We start from the raw sequence: 16,112 nt of genomic DNA on the forward strand, positions 1-16,112 counted from the left end.
GCACCTGAGGTTGAGAGACTCAGTCACAGGATGACTGCACCTTTCAGTGACAGAAAGGGGAGGACAGCTTCACACTGGCAGGGACCAGGAGAGCACCTCTGGTCTGGAATGCCCATGGCCCGCTCATTCCAAAAGCCCAGTTCAAAGGCCCTTTGCCAGTTACCTCTGGAGTTCACACGGAACCAGTTAGAACAAGTTCCCACCGCCTTTCCCTTCATCTCTCCCTCCCATGGAAGTTTGTTTTCTTGAGTCAGGGTCTTTCCCTGCCTGGTGCTCACCCAGTAGGAGCTTCAGGGGCCCGTCTGTCACTGTTTCCCTAGCTGTAGGATCACACACACACAGACCATGCCTGGGTGTTTGCAGTTTTTTACTCAGGGTCTGGGAATTGAACACACGTCCTCAGACTTGTATGGCAAACACTTTACCATCTGAGCTGTTTCCTCTAGCATATATTTTTTTTTAAATGGGGTGAAATCCACATACCATATAAGCAACCATTTCCAAGTGCTTCCTCCAGCAGCATCTGCTGTCTTCACAGCAGCCCTTTTTTCTTCACTATGTTTCAAACATTACCCCAAGAAACTGTGACACTCATCAAACAACCCCTTCCCTCCTGTCCTACTCACTGGCAACCACCACCTATATTCTGTCTCTGTGGCATGCTATTCTGGACACATTACATACATGGAATACCAGTGTGGCCCTCTGTGTCTGGCTTTTCCCATGAGCATCAGTTCCAGGCTCATCCAGCCTGAATCTTACTTTGTTTTCCTTCATCAACAGATCAGCTGGCCTCTTTTCTCCATTCCCATTCCTGCCATGGAGCCAGGCAGGCCTTATTTCTTGCCACTTTAACTGCCTATCTGGAGTTTTAAACCCAGCTTTTCCTCCCGAGTCCACTGTAAAACTCCCAGAAGCCAAGTTTAAGCTTGTCAGTTCTCGATGCTCTCCAGCTCTGGACACGTTCCAGACACCCAGCCTGAGGGTGGAAGCGGTCAGGAGCTGGGCTCCCTTCACTGTACCTCAGCCATCCCCAGATCTGCTCCAGCCTCACTCTCCCACACAGTGAGCCACCCACTACTCCCCTTCTGATCTGTCCTTCTCCCCAGGTCTGGCTCAAAGTTCCCCTCACCCCCTCTCAGGAAGCCTCTGGTCAAGGTAATAGACTGACCCTTCCAACTGCTTGTAAAAAGTTGTATGTGTGTGTGTGCGTATTCTGTCTCTTCTCTGGGATGTACATTCCTTAAGGGCAGAGTGATCCTTTGAACTTCCACAGGCCCAGTCACGCAGACATGCACTGCCTTTGATGAGCCATACGAGGCAAGCTGGGATGTTGCTTGTCCAATGACACCACCCAGCACGGGAATATTTAAATCACTTCTGGTTTGGTAAAGCATTGCAGCCTGCAGCTCCCATTCCCTGTGGCTGATTCTCCAAGAAACTTGGTAAAGGCGGAAGAGGGTAGGGGCAGGTGGGAGTCCTTGATCGGGATCTGCTACACAGGACAAGATTTACAAAACTTCTCTCTTAGAGCTCAGACACTCCTGTACTGAGAGAAGTAATTGTTCCTGCATTAGCACACCTGAGCCAGGAGAGATTACGTTCTCTGCTGGTTGTTTTTCAATGGATGCTTGTACATGCGTCTTCTTGTCCATGCGTCTTCTTGTCCACCTTGTAGGGGGAAGAATTCACGGTGTCGCTTCATCTTGCAGAGCTTCTGGTAGGTGGTACCCAGCTACTGTCCCAAGATTGCTGAGAGCTGACATGGCTCTCACATGGATCTGGGCTCTGGGGAACAATGTGCATGAACGGTTCTCTTTGGATTTTAATGGGAGAGCCAAAAAAACGCTAGGTAAGGTCCTCTGAGTAAAGGGGATTTGCTGGCATAGTCTTGGGAGGTGTGGATTTGAGGAAGAGCTATGTAATTTCCATCCTTTGTCCCATCTAATCTGTAAACAGCCTCCATCCAGCCATACTAGGAATGGGATTTGGGGAGCTATTTGATTTTGTGGGAGAGACAGAGAACAGTCTTACTAGATAGCTCGGGTTGGCCTTGAACTTGTAATTCTCCTGCCAGGCTTCCAGGCATAAAGTTGATCTTATCTTTGCAAGGTCTCTTGAAACAGATCTCTAATAACATTATCCCTAGATGTCTGCCCTTGTTACTGCATTTGAGTAGCTATCTGAAAAGCCAAAGAGCTCTGGTTCCTAGGTAGCCGTTCAATCAATCAATCAATCAATCAACCAGTCAATCCACTACCTCAGTGCTATACCACTGGGCTCCAGTCTCAGCCCTGATCTGGGCTAAATTTTGGATGAATTGGCAACATCAACAAAAACATTTCCAGACTGAAGTTTGGAGGGGATGTTAGGATTTCTGGAATTACTTCAGGCTTCAGGAGGACACACAGTGTCTGTCCTATGACAAAGAGTACATGTGTAAGCTTGACTCCTGTGACTTAGATGTTGGCAGCAGCTCTCTGAGTTCATTCGGGCGGGGGCACAAGTTCCAGGCCCCTTAAGGATTCCTCATACATGTCTGGCCTCTCCAGTTCTTCATGGGCCAAGTGGCCTCCTGCTAGTCTTGAGGATGGTGGTGGTTCCCTAGTTGTCATCCTACCTTCGCTCCAGTCCCTCTGGCCCTCCTAGCCGGGGTCCTTCCCCTGTCGGGCACCTCCCACACATACCTCCAGTGCTAACCCTTCACCTGGCTAGCGTCACCTGTCCTGAGCATTCAGCTCTTCATGACGTCCTTCCAGAAGTCCTCCCTCATCCCAGACCCCTCTCTTCTGAGAGAGGCATCACTGTACAGGGGCTTCCTGGCGGCACAGAACTGTTACCACTGTGCCCAGGTAACTGCTGCTATGCCAGGTTAACCTGTTTGCTGTGGGGTTTGGAGGTGGGAACAGGGCAGCACAGGTGTGGCGGACAGTTAGGGATGAGCCTGGAGGCATTTCAGCACCTAATGTCCATTGCTGTGGTGCTCCCGTCTCTACCTGCTTACACGGCCCCGGCTCAGTTGATTTACTGATGTCGTCCCGCCAGCTACCTTAAAATGAATGATGTGCCCCTTGGAGACGATGCCCATGTCTTTCAGATCCTCCTCGTCCAGGAGCAGCAGGCGCTTGCCCGTGATGTTGTTTTCCTTGAACAGGCTGGCATATCCGCTCATCTCCACCGAAGAGTCACCTGGGGGGAGGGGGAGAGGGCGGGAAATGAGGCCAAACCTTTTCCCGAGACAAAGTTAGCTCCATTAGCAAGAGGGTGATGTATTCTACTTGCCTTTTCTGACGAGCTGCTGAACCCAAAAATACTGCAGAGAGAGGACACACATGGTTTGGGAGGTTCACTCAGGGGCAGCAGTCATTCTTAACAATACAAGTTCTCAACAGATTCACACGCCTCTAACTTAGCCACAGAGGAAAGATGAAACGGTTCTCTTTGTAATTTTAAAGCCTCCAGCTTTCCAGTTGGAGCCATTCCTCCTGTAAGAGGGGCTGGCCTCGGGGAGAGAGTTTACCTCTCCCCTATCATGACTTTTCCACTTTCAGGGGCAGGTGGTGATTGCCATGGTTCTTATTTCCGAAACTGTATGAATAACAAGGACCACACAGCAGTGGACAGAGAGATGGACTGAATGTGGCCCCCTGCTAAGCCTGTCAGGTCATGGCAGGCAGGAAAAACATGGTACTTCCTGAGCGAGGCGGTTACACCCAGGGGTCCCTTTTCCCTGACTAACATCTGACGCCTGCTTACTGGTGGCCTAACACTACCTTGGTGAAGACACACAGAGGAGAGGCCACACTCAGTCACTCTGATTTGCTGGGTCCCTTGACAATGGACATTGAGCTAAACGGCTATGGGAACCGCTCAACCTGGCAGCAAAGACTGAAAAGAACTTCTAGAACTCAGACCTTTCCAATCCCTTTATTTTCAAAGGGGATGGACCAACCTTGTAAGCTGTGGAGGAAGTAATTATGTACGGGGCTAGCAAGAGGCTCAGCTGTGAGGGCTCAGGTAATGGGGAGAAACAGGAACCAGCTGCTCTACTTTGTGGGGCCCATGGTCCTGCCTACTGCTAAAGGAAGCTTACTTCACAAAAATACAATGGGCAGAGGGATGTGTCCCGGCCTCACACCAGCTGAGCTGGAAAACAGCTCTCCTGGAAGCCCTAGTCATGAGTCTTTTCCTTGAGATGCGTTGGGAAGGCTGTCTCCCTAGGGCGGAGCCATCCTTGCCAGGGCTGGCTAGCATTCTATCTTTATTTTCTTCGTTTAATGATGCCCTTGAGCTTTTAAAATGGACCTGGACAGGCACGGTCCCTGAGGTCTCTCTCTCTCTCATCAGCAGTTCTCAAAACCATTAAGGAAGCAGATAGGAAGACAGAACTGGCTCTGCGGGATTGTTCCTCAGGGAGTGCTCGGAGCTGCATGAGGCCTTCCTGTGGACTTAAGTATCCTGCCTCCTGAGATGTGAGGTTATGAGGCACACTCTGCCCATTCCTTTCTGGGGAAGGCCTGAGCAAAGAAGGGAGGCAGTCAGGCATCGTGTGCTTTACTAAGCAGGCCTGAGGTGGGAAGGGAGCTTGTGCAGGGAACTCCAGCCTGTCACGGTCTCTCTCCTCCATGCTTAAGTCTCCAGCCAGCATTGTAGGGAAGTTGAAGAACGGAGTATCTTTTCAAGTCTGAGTATCTGTCATCTTGGAGCATAGCTTTCCCTTGCTATTCTGCACTCTGCAGTATTTTCACAGTATTTAGGAAGATGGAACCCTCGTACGGGTTGAAGAGCTAGTTCTTTTTGCTATGGAGTCCCTATTTTCAGTCTCTATTGTATTATTTATTTATGCAAAAAGAGGAGTTTGGTAATTTCTGCTAGTTAGGCACAGATCTCTCTAACTGCATTTCTAAACCTGTGGGCAATTCTGTCGGCTTCCTGCCCAGATCCAAAGAGGCATTAACAGAAGCAGCTTACCACATCGTCTTCAGTCCATGCACCAATCTCAAAGGAAGGCAGCAGCTGCGTGGGAGATATGAAGGAAATGAAAAAGGGAAGCAATATTACCCTTGCCTCTTTGGTTTGTCTTCTCATCTCAGCTCTCCTGCTGCTCTGGCCTGCTTCCTCTTGCAGGTTAGGCTGAATGGAAAACAGTTCCCTCAACCTTCAGAGGAAGTTACCGGTGTCCAAGGATCGTGAGCCCTGCAGCAGCAATCCTACCTTACAAGCCGTTTTAAGGGGGGTAGAGGGGCTTGGTACAACTTGGTGTAGTCTTTGGCACGGACCTTGGCAGAAATGGCTGTATAACCCACAACAGGGCCTTGGAATCAAGGCCTCTCTGCCATTCTCCAGCTATCAGAGCAGCCTTACAATTCTTGGCCAGCGGTAGGATAATAAGATAATTTACCTTTGGAAATTCCAGAGCAACCATAAGTAACCAGGTGACTTATCTTTCCTGCTCTCACTGGGGCTTAAATATCTGACGCGCATGGAGGAAGTGGGACTTGTGAATTTGGAACTGTCCTCAGGCATCTGGGTTCAGAGTTACCCTGCCACAGACTAAAACAGCTCCTGCCAGGGACCCACAGGGGATGGGGACTTGCAGAGCACATCAGCCTGTGTCAGAGAAATTTTCATATCCCATAGTTATGGGCTAAGTAGCAAATACTTAGGTAACTTGAAAAGGCCTGTGTCCACACTCTATCGGCTAGAGTGTGGGATAGCCGTTTCAACTAGCCAGAGCTGTCAAAATTTTTAAGCGATTCATGAAAGAATATGGAAAGTATCACCCAACCTCTGGTGCAAAGTCTTTTCTTTTTTTCTCTTTCTTTCTTTTTTTTTTTTTTTTGGTGGGCAAATTGGGAAAAAGGATTTGATGGGAGCGGGTATGACCTAAACACACCTTACATCCGTCTGAACTTTTCAAAGAACAACAAAAAAGAAAAAATAAGAAGTTGAATTTCATTGCTTTTACTGCTAGTGTGACAATCTGACGGTGGCTAAGTTAATCTTTGTAACTTAAATGTATTTATTGAATAATCACATGCTCAAACTGTTAGAAAAGGCATAGCTCCTATAAGGAATTTTACCAGAATGAATAAAACAATGAATGAGTGAAACATATATGGATTATATTTGGGAGAGGCCACTTTTGTCATTTTTTTTTTTTTTTAGTTCCTAATGCACAATACTTGGTATATTTGTGTGCGCACATGCATATTTATATGTGTGTGGGGACAAGCATGTATGCAGATGGGGGTCAAAGGACAACCATGGGTGCCATTCTTTGGGTACTACTCCCTGGCCTGGAACCCAGCAACTAGGCTGGGCTGGCTGACAGTGAGCTCCGGAGACCTGTCTGCCTGCCTGCCCCCAGCACACTACAACAGTTGGCTTTTTGTGCCTATTCTGGGGTTGAACTCAAGCCATGGGTCCTCAAATACGCGAAGCAAGCACTTTTCCAATCACATTCCCTCTCTAGCGCCGCCTGCTTGATTTTTATCACACTATCTTATCGAATGAATAAAACTGAAGGATGCACGATTTCAGTTGCCAAGTTATTTGGTAGTCTTCTCAGTGTCGAGAGGCACACAAAGACCCATGTTCCATAGTGTGCGGCAGGGGAATGGAAAGAAAGCGGCTTGAGTGGGGGATTGCAGGCCGGAGGTGGGGGTTGAGTGGGGGAGGAAGAACAGCTAGGTCAGACACCAGCCATGGGGATGGAGCGGGGGTGACATGTTCACTTAGTTGGAGCACAGGATGAAGTGAGCTGGTGTTGGAAGAGGAAGAGAAGGAAGCCTATTCCAGGTGTGGCCGGGCGTCGTTTATTATTTTAGACCCCACTGTTTAAGATCAACGTGGATGTGCTGGCTTTGAGTAGTACATGGAGGTTGCAAGGACATAAAGCATATGCTCAAGTCGAATTCCATTTGCTACATACCCTGCTCCTCATGTGCTTCCTTCCTCGGGAACACACGGACCACGAGGAGTCACCGCACACACTCACCTGCTTTAATAATGTGGATGACTGACTCAAGGAGGCGTGTCTGAAGTTGCTCTCAAACAAAGGGAATGCGCAGCAAGCTTGGCTTCTTCACAGGGCAGCTGGGTACAGCTGCAGACACATGCCACCCTGGTGCCCCTCACGGACACAATGTGAAGGTTGAGTCAGCAAGACTCCATCCAGAAGTGTTCCCCTGCGTGAAGGCTGGTCTTTACGGGAGGTGGTGTGTGTGTATGTGTGTGTGGTGTTTTGACTTCTGGCTAATTTCCAAATATTGTGCTAAACAAAACTGAGAAATAAGTATTCCTTGAAAAAAAGACTGCAGGTGAAATAACCAAGAGCTTCCTTCAGTTTTCTGTTTTTGCAGTTTTTCGCTCTGTGGCTGGCTCATCAACCTGCCACAGGGAAGAGCCTGAACTCGGCCTGGACCTCCCTCCAGCACGAGTGTGCAGACGCTTGCAAAGATCAGTGAGAGGAGGGCTGGAACTGGGCGCTGTGGCAAGACGGTTTGAATTTGGCAAGACGGGGGATGAAAGTTAATGATCTCCAGCCTCACGGAGGCTCACCGTCTCCTGCATGTTTTCTGCACCTTGTTAACATATCAGCGCATGTGCTGGAGGTGAGTTCTAAGCCTTTCTGTTTTCTTTGGGGATAAGAAAAATAATAAAAAAAAAAAATCCCTCACGACTGCCCATCACTTTAGTAATTCGTTATTTATACTCCACCAGACGTTGGGAGAGAAAAGACAGCACTCGTGTGTACGCGTGTGACACTGATTTCTTCAAAGGATGTTGGGAATGCAGTCTGACAAAGATCTTATGTACACAGCGACACATAACAAAGGGATTTACTGTCAAAACGTTTATTGCAAAATGGAGTCTTAGAACAAAGGAAAGCGGAGAAAAGTTCACATCAGAATGAAATGTATAACACCAACTTGGATTTCTGAACACATCGCAGACTCGGTGCCGGAATATCAAATTCCAACCATGGATTCGGCAACCAAACAGTCTCACCACACAGGCGCAGAAACATTATACATGGCATTTGGCATACGACTTGCTCAGAGTAACATTGCAATATAGTGAGGGGGAGAAGTCTGTCATGAACACAGTATTGAAGCCGCCTACCTAAAGCCCACACTCGGAGGATAGCAGTGTTTCCTAAGGGCAGCTTTTCGGAGTGCGAAAGCAGGGTGTCGCGCTGGAATTCAGAGTGCTCTGCACGCTACAGAACAGTTGCCTTGGTGCCGGAACTCTACTTTGAGATAATTAACCACACACCAGAAAGTTTCTCACACAAGCAACCGAGTGCCCACAAAGTTGGGGGGTCTCAGAAAACGTGGCCTGTCCCCGAATTCCTGAGAGACATTCATTTCTCAGCCACAGACCGAGACACCGGGAGCTGGCGGGCTGCGCTCCAATCGGCAGGGTGGAGCCTCCGCTCCCGTGCTTACAGTCTGCACCGGAAATTTCTTACTGAAATTTCTTATTGAAAGCAGCGGAAGGTGCCTGATTATAGAAAGAGTTAGGCTTCGCCGTGTGTCTGTGGTCCTTGAGACCTGACTAGCTCCACAAGGCCGCCCAAGTCTAGTGGGTCAAAAATCGTTTCTCAAGTATCTGTATTTAACTCAGGCTGGGTGCTAAGACCATCGTTGGCCAAATTCTTGGCACTCTAATGAAAACTAGAGTTATATACACACATAGTTATATACATATATAGCCTGAAGGGAAATGGGCCTGGGTCCCTTCTAAACACCACCCCCACCCCTAGTCCCTTTGACTTTAATAGGGATCAAGTGTGAATACCTCAGCTAGTGTTTAAAGTCTAACAAATTCACTGAATGTAAAAAAAAAAAAGTCAGTGGTTTAAAAAAAATAGTCTTTGGTATTTTCAGAGCGTCAAAAGCAATGTGCTGTGTGTCTTTAGCCTTATCCCACTGGCTATTTGTGAAACATTAAAATGCGATTTTTGCTTTAAAAAAAAAAAAGGTTAGGAAAAATTCCTTTTAAACGACTCTGCAAAATGGCATGTTCACCAGAGCTGTCCTATGGTGGAGTTACCTACTGGGGTATCGCCCTTCCCTAAGGTGGACACAGTTATTTCATTGTGTTCCTGTCACCAACATTAAGGGTGTGTGTGTGTGGGGGGGGGAATCGCTTTCACAAACAGTGATCTGAGAAAAAGCTGCACCTTCCCAACACGCAGAGGGTGTCGGTACTGTTCTGAAAAGGCGTGCGTAATTTTGTTTGGGGAAAGGACGATGCTATGGGGATTTTGGATTGAAATCTTTGCAAGGTAGGACTGTCCCTGGCAGGCAGGATGCCCCGAGCCTACAGTGAGTGCTGGCTGGTGGAGGTAACCTCTCTGCCGAGAACCACTATAGATAGCCTCAAATTCTTCACGTTCGCTTTACGAACAAGAAGAAAAGGTAAAAAGCAATGTTCTTGGGTGTCTGGCTGCTGCTTATGACCACAACCCACGGTTCTAATTCTCATTTTGAACCTCTCCATTTTTCAGGGTTTAACTTTTGACTTGTGTTCCTTTGAGTCAGGTCATTGGAACAAAATCAAACAGTGATACTTGGCCATTTCAAAAACTGGTCTAAGAAGTGAGCTAGACTTTCTACATCAGCATCATTAGCAATCTTGCATGCAGCTAGTAGACATTTCTTTATAAAAGTAATTGAATCTAAGGCTTTCTGGCAATTTTTACAGACGGGGGAGAACTCTATAGGACCCTGTTTATATGAGTCAGACTTCAAGTGTGTTTGAGCATTTTTAAAGTCACTAATTTGGAGCAGAAGTAAAACGGCCAATGGCGTCTTATGTGGTTCTAGGTAGAGTAGTTGGAAGCTCTTGGCTGAGGCTGCTTCTGCTCTATCCCGAGTCCTGTGGTTTCAGGATACTGAGATGTGAGCGTGGCTGCACTGCTGGAAAAGGCAGCAGTGAGGAGATGGGAGAAACGTGCCAGGGAGATGGTCAACCTAGGCCTGGGTGGAGAATCAATCTAGTAACTTTTCCCTACTGGCACTAGCTGGCTTATTTTGACGCACTGAAATTTTTATACAAAATATGAATTGAGGTATGAATTAGGCAATACAATATGTCTAAAGCAACTCCTGACAAGTGGGCGGTAAGGTCTGGGTTTTTACATTTAGGGCAGAACTCACCACCCGCACAGACCCCTTCACCTTGTTCGGCTCTGCAAATGGCACATGTTCATGTAACATTTGTCAGGCTGCAAAAGCAGCCAGGCCTTTCCTGACCATTGAAGACCTCTCCCACCAGCCTCATCTTCCTCCCCTGCTTCACTTTCCAGCAGGCCCTCAGCAGACCCTAACCTTCTGTGATGCATGACTTCCTGGTTGCTCACTCCTGCTCACTAGCATGCACGCTCCACAAAACTGTCATCCAGCTGTTCTCTGGAACTCGGTTGACACCAGGGTCCCGCTGAATGCTTGACTTCAGTTGTGCCCAGGCAGCTTCGAGAGAAGCTCTAAAAGCCTGTGCTCCCCCCCCCCCCCACTGTCTCCTTTCGGTACCCAGGGCATGCTGGGAAATCAGGAGTTACCAGGCAGCCCTCTGCCTCTCCCCCCTCCCAAGACATGTTTGAGCAGCCTGGCTACATACCTAGAGTACGCATGTGCAGAGGATTATATCAGGATGGGCACGAGGGGGGAAACCCATCTTCTCAGTCACAGTTTACCTGTCTGTAAACACCCACTGCAGGTGAGTCTGGCCATGGCACATGGGCTTCAAGAGCAACTGAGTCCAATGTGGTTGTCTACTTTACACTCTAAGAATTGCTCTCTTTATTTTTCTTGAAAGCTGTCCACTCTGAACCTCACACCTCTGAGCAAGTGTCACCTGCAATAGACAGTGTAGTACTCTAGAAGGCTATGGAACCCACTTTCCTCTCGGTGTCTCTTTTGCTTGGCAGTTAACTGCAGCTGGTGCTACGTGGCACCTGCCATGGCCTGGCACTATGCCACACAGTCACACACTCTGTTCCGAACCTTTCTCTTTGAAGTAGGCTAGCATTCCTGTCATGGTAACCAAGGGCAAACAGGCTCAGAGAGTAAATAGTCTACCCAAGACTGCATAGCAAACAGACACCCGGAACACCCTACTAGCTATTTCTCACCAAATAAAGTGGGGGCACGTGCTTTTCATTTTTCGTGGCACTTTTCAATTCTCACTGAGGATTAGAAGCACATCCTATCTCAAATTCCAAAAGACTATATGACCAAACACACTTAGAAATGCTAGTAGATGACATAAAACCATCTACACCACTGGGACACAGTCTTGCTACATAGCTCCTACAGGCTAATACTAAACTTGCTATTCTCCTGCCTCAGCCTCCGAGGGCCAGGATTATGCACTAAGCCACCTTGCCCATGTGATGGTAGAGCTTCTAAATAAAAAGCCCACTAAAAGTCTTTCATTGTCAAATGCATGATGCCAATTTCCGAGCTAGAATGATAAAGTGTTTTGTTTTGCCTTTATCTAGTTGTAATTTCTATAGGAGTTTATAGTTTAGATGGGTTTGGACTGATATGCTCATCTTCTGGGCGTGTCTCTGGGTACCCTGGGCATGTCTCTGGGTACCCTGGCCTTCATAGTAAGTACCACCTGAATCTACTTGTCAAGCCAGCATCACAGAGCACAGTAAAAAGAAAAGAAAGTGTGTTTGTGTGTGTGGTAGGGGGAGGCGATGGCACACAGCCACATTTAACAGGAAGACCCCTTTAGAATGCATTTGTGTTTAAGAAGGATAATTTGTCTTTCCTACCTACAATGTTTATTTTTTTTCTACATACAAATTAAAATCTATTGCTATTATTATGTACCTCTGGGAAACAAAGAAACAGAGTGCCTTTCTTGGCTGTAAAGCGCACGCTCAGCCTGCTCACACCTAAACACGCCCCTTTGGGACCTTGTGCTTCCCCGGGTAAGGGCTGAGCTAAGCCTAAGGTGACAGTGACAGTGTGCTCTTGTCAGGATGCTTCCAGCCAGCATGGGGATGCAAGCTTGTGACCAGAGCATGTCTCCTTCAAATGCTGCTACAGAGAACACCAACTTGGGTTTTACTTTGAGGGGCTGTGTGCTATTTGGCATTAAAATCTCTTGGTGTTTAGGTATTTCTGAAGAAGCATTGTTATAATCTTCTTTCACCTCACTTGGTGTGTGTGTGTGTGTGTGTGTGTGTGTGTGTGTGTGTACAAGAAAGAGACCTTGGCATGCTGGGGAAGAATCAAATGTCAGATGGAGTTGGCAGTAGAATGCTTGTTCCAAATGGACATGTTCGAAATCAACTGAATGAAGAGGTTTAAATACAGCCAAATACAAAATACAAAGGACACACTTTCGAAAGAAAAGGCCCGATACCGTTAGCTTAAGCACATGATATGCATGTAATCACATATTTCTATAACCAGGCACCACACTCGCTGATAAATATGCCTTTAGCTTAATTGCCTGCCTTGCTTTTCTGAATGCAAAAGTAAAGTCAGACAGATGAGGAAACCACCCCAAATGAGTTCAGCCTACGATGCACCGCTCAGTGCTCTGCCTCCCTATGCTGCTTTTTTGCACAGACCAAGATAATACATTTTTTTTCTGTTTTTTTTAAACATTTAAAATTTTATTCCTTTCCACTGTCATTCGCTATTATCCACGTCATTCTCCTCCTCCTCACCATCATCATCATCATCATCATCACCTTCTGACAAGTCAAAATCACTGAACCCCAGGGCCATGTTGACCTTCTTGCCCCTCCTCTTACACGTGGTTTTGGATGAATTCTGCTTGGCTTGCATGTTTATCTGCATCCCAGAATGCAGCACAGCTCCTGCTTTGTTCATTGAGAAGACATCCCCAAAGCCCATGAGCATCATGGCCTGCAGACTTGGGTTCATGCCATGGCCCTCCCCGTTACTTGCTGCTGTGATCTGACATGACATCTCTGCACTGTTTGATTCCTCTGTTTTAGATTCAAAGTAAGACTCCTCAGACATTCTTGCAGAGAGAGGCAAAAGAAGCTATCAAAGGGGAAGAAAGGACAGAAGTGAAAAGAGAAATTAGTACCAATTTAAATCAGGGGACAGATACCACAAAATGATTTGGTACCATGCAAGAGGTGAATGATGAGGACTTATTTAACGGCAGATTTGGCGCTGGTGTATTGGCCATAGTTTATAAGTGATAGGGTAAATCAAAACCGAAAGCTTGCAAAGCACCACACTGAGCAGGATTTCAAATGGACAGGAAGGTACCAGTTTCAAGTCCTCACTTTGCTTAAAACAAAATAGTTTTTAGGATGTCTCTTAATTTTTCCCAATTTCACTTCCATACAGAAACATTTGAGTAACCATTATATTAATTTAAAAAAGGAAGAATTAAGTGGAGATTAAATCTCAAGTTAAAAAAAAAAAAAGAAAGAAAAAAGAAACCCTGTTCCAAGGAAGAGTGCAGAAGAAGGATAAAAGCAGTTCGGCTGTGCGTGTGGCTGAGGAACGGGGTGACCCTCCTCTCCCACTGGGCCAGTGCCCGCCTCTCCCACTGGGCCAGTGCCCGCACACACTCTGAAGACAGCTTTGCTTGTTTCCATTATGACTGACTTTGGCCAGATCTGGCGCTGTTTAATATATTCAAGCTACTGTATAATTCACATGGGAATAAATTCGAGGCCCTGTCTCCAAGCTTTAAGTCAACTGCACGAACACGTGGAAGCTGTGGGGACACTGCTCAGCATCCACTGAGAGGGTCTCCTTCCTGTAGCCACTAACACCCAAGTCTCCTTTCAATGGGACTCCTGTCTGTGAGGCCTTTCTCATAGTGTCACAGTGCAGACAAACATTTATCCTCTTCCTTCTGCAATTATTTTCCACAGCAACCTAGTCTATAATGTTTGGTCCTAATTCTTTCATGCTACAACTGTCCGGGTAGAAAAACAATGTTTTTACATCTTCTTTTGAGAACAACGCAAATAAAGGCTCATGCTTTTCACAAGTATAATGCACAAATAATGGAACTCTTAGATAAACTTTGCATTCTGGTTGTGAAGATACTGAGTATTCACTACTTTAAAAAAAATTTAAGATTAAAAAACAAGCAAACAAACGTATCTACTACTGTAATATCTACTACTTGCTGGCAGATGTGTGTGTGTATTTGTGTAGGTCAGAGGACAACTTCTGAGGTGGGTTCTCTCCCACCCCTGTAGGTTCTGGGGACTCGGCTCAGGTTCTCAGGCTTGCACTGGCAAGTGCTCTTGGTGACTAGCCATCTTGATGGTCCCATTTCCTAATTTCAGTTACTGCTGGAGCTCAGTTTTCAGAAGCCAGCTCGTTCTATTAGGAGAGAATTTTGGCATCGTGGGCTCACTCTCAAGGTCACGTGGTCCAGCCAGCTTGAGAGCCTCACTCAGGGGCGGGGCCTCACTCAGGGGCGGGGCCTCACTCATGGGGCGGGGCCTCACTCACGGAGGTCCCCCTTCTCGCATCCTCAAAGTGGTTTTCCACTTAGTTGCTCATTTAGCTCATCGTTGCCAAGTTCCCTTCTCACGTTATGTTAGACCCTAAAGAGCTCCACAAATATTTCTCAAATAAAAGTTTATCTCTAAATCTTTTACAACAAGCTGAACTAAGAATTAAGAATAAACATTATCCCTATTTAAGCACAGAGAACCCATCTTTCCAAGCATCTTTAATATTTTAGTTTTAGAAAGGAAAATGGCATCCTTGAAATCGATCTGATAGTATTTTTCTGCCATCGTGTAAATGTTTGACTCTTATATTTAAGATGAAACTACCTATAAAAAAGCCCAGTTTTGCTACTTAATAAAAAAGATTTCTCTTTTTCTCAGCAGTCTAGTTTAAAACCAGCTAGAAACTGAAGTGAGGATGAAAGAAAACAGCTACTTATAAAATACCTGAGCATAAACCCCGTTCCTTAGAAATACCAGCTCCAGGCAGGGGAGACACTGAAAGCAAGTATTATAAACAGAGAAAATTTGGGCCTCATACACGAAAAAGGAGGGAAACTTGTGGATCGCGCCATGCTGTCCAGTGTTAGCTGGTGGCCTGCAAAGCACTTTCTTTAAACCAAGTTTTCTGGAGTTAAAACGCAAGCGTACAACCTACTAAGCACCCGTAGCGTTTTATTCTTTATCACACAACTGTGTTACCAGCGGCAATCATATGCGCAAGGCAGCCCATAATTTCTTAGCAAAACTGATGCCAATAAAGGAAGGCAAGGTTCTGAAGTGTACTCTAATAGGCGGATGGAAGTTTTCCTGACAATACTACACTTAAAAGGAGTCAAGCCATGCAGTGCTTTACAGTTAGGGTTTGAAAGTACATAAAAAGCAAAACAAAAGAGCCTCCTGGCCCTCCGCAGATGGGCTGTAGGAACAAGGCTGCGTTCTAGCTGCTGCTCCCACCTGCCTGCCAGAACAGGGCTCTTCCAGGGAGCCCTGGGCGCGGCAGCCCGCTGGCACCGACTCAGTCTAAACAGGAAACTCTCTCTTCTACCCCTTCTTTGAGAGTCTGGTTAACTTCCCGGTACTCGCTAGCAAAGGGGAGGTGCCCTTTTAATATCTCATGACAGAATTATGGACAGCTATTCAGTTCTTACCTTAGCATTCCCGGGATTACCAAAGTCATTTTTAAAAAGGGTAAATGAGTAACACTTAAATTAATTCTCCTTTCTGAGGTGAGGGGGGTGCTAGATTGGGTGTCCAGAGGAACTGAAAATAAGAGACGGACTCCCTTATTCTTTAGACTCTGGAAGACCTTTCGCAACCTGTCACCCACTGGCTGCACAGTAGAGATTAAGACTAGATAGGAAAGGTCTTTGAGGAACACAAAATGAAGGGCGTTTAACTTTTGTCTTGGTATGTTTGTCAATAACTTTATTTTTAAATCTTTCATTCCTCGTGATTCTAAGTGGACAAATATTGTCCACTGGAAATCCTAGAAAAACCGAGCCTAAGCTCTTACTTGCTTCCTAAAAGCAACTTTTATCTAAAATCTAGGAGAATGATGAACCACGATGTAAAATTTAACATACAGCTTAAGCTCAAGGTTAAAAGAGAAACAGCCAGTGCT

The 16,112-nt window shown here is 46.4% G+C and overlaps 1 protein-coding gene across 3 annotated transcripts in view; it reads right to left on the reverse strand.

The window, feature by feature from the left end:
* Nucleotides 1–16,112, reverse strand: part of Map3k20 (mitogen-activated protein kinase kinase kinase 20) — a 146,286-nt gene that overhangs the window by 27,685 nt on the left and 102,489 nt on the right. For 2 of the 3 annotated variants that reach the window (XM_021646985.2, XM_021646986.2), the window contains exons 12-14: nucleotides 4,972–5,016; nucleotides 3,283–3,313; nucleotides 3,050–3,189 (exon numbers count right to left, since the gene is read on the reverse strand). In XM_021646985.2, the coding sequence (XP_021502660.1) occupies nucleotides 3,050–3,189; nucleotides 3,283–3,313; nucleotides 4,972–5,016 (216 nt within the window). Of the gene's footprint in view, nucleotides 1–3,049; nucleotides 3,190–3,282; nucleotides 3,314–4,971; nucleotides 5,017–7,843; nucleotides 13,044–16,112 lie in introns of those variants that run through there. The other variant, XM_021646987.2, reaches the window with a different exon arrangement.

This window comes from Meriones unguiculatus, chromosome 8 (genome assembly GCF_030254825.1).
Source record: "Meriones unguiculatus strain TT.TT164.6M chromosome 8, Bangor_MerUng_6.1, whole genome shotgun sequence".
Lineage (NCBI taxonomy): Eukaryota > Metazoa > Chordata > Mammalia > Rodentia > Muridae > Meriones > Meriones unguiculatus.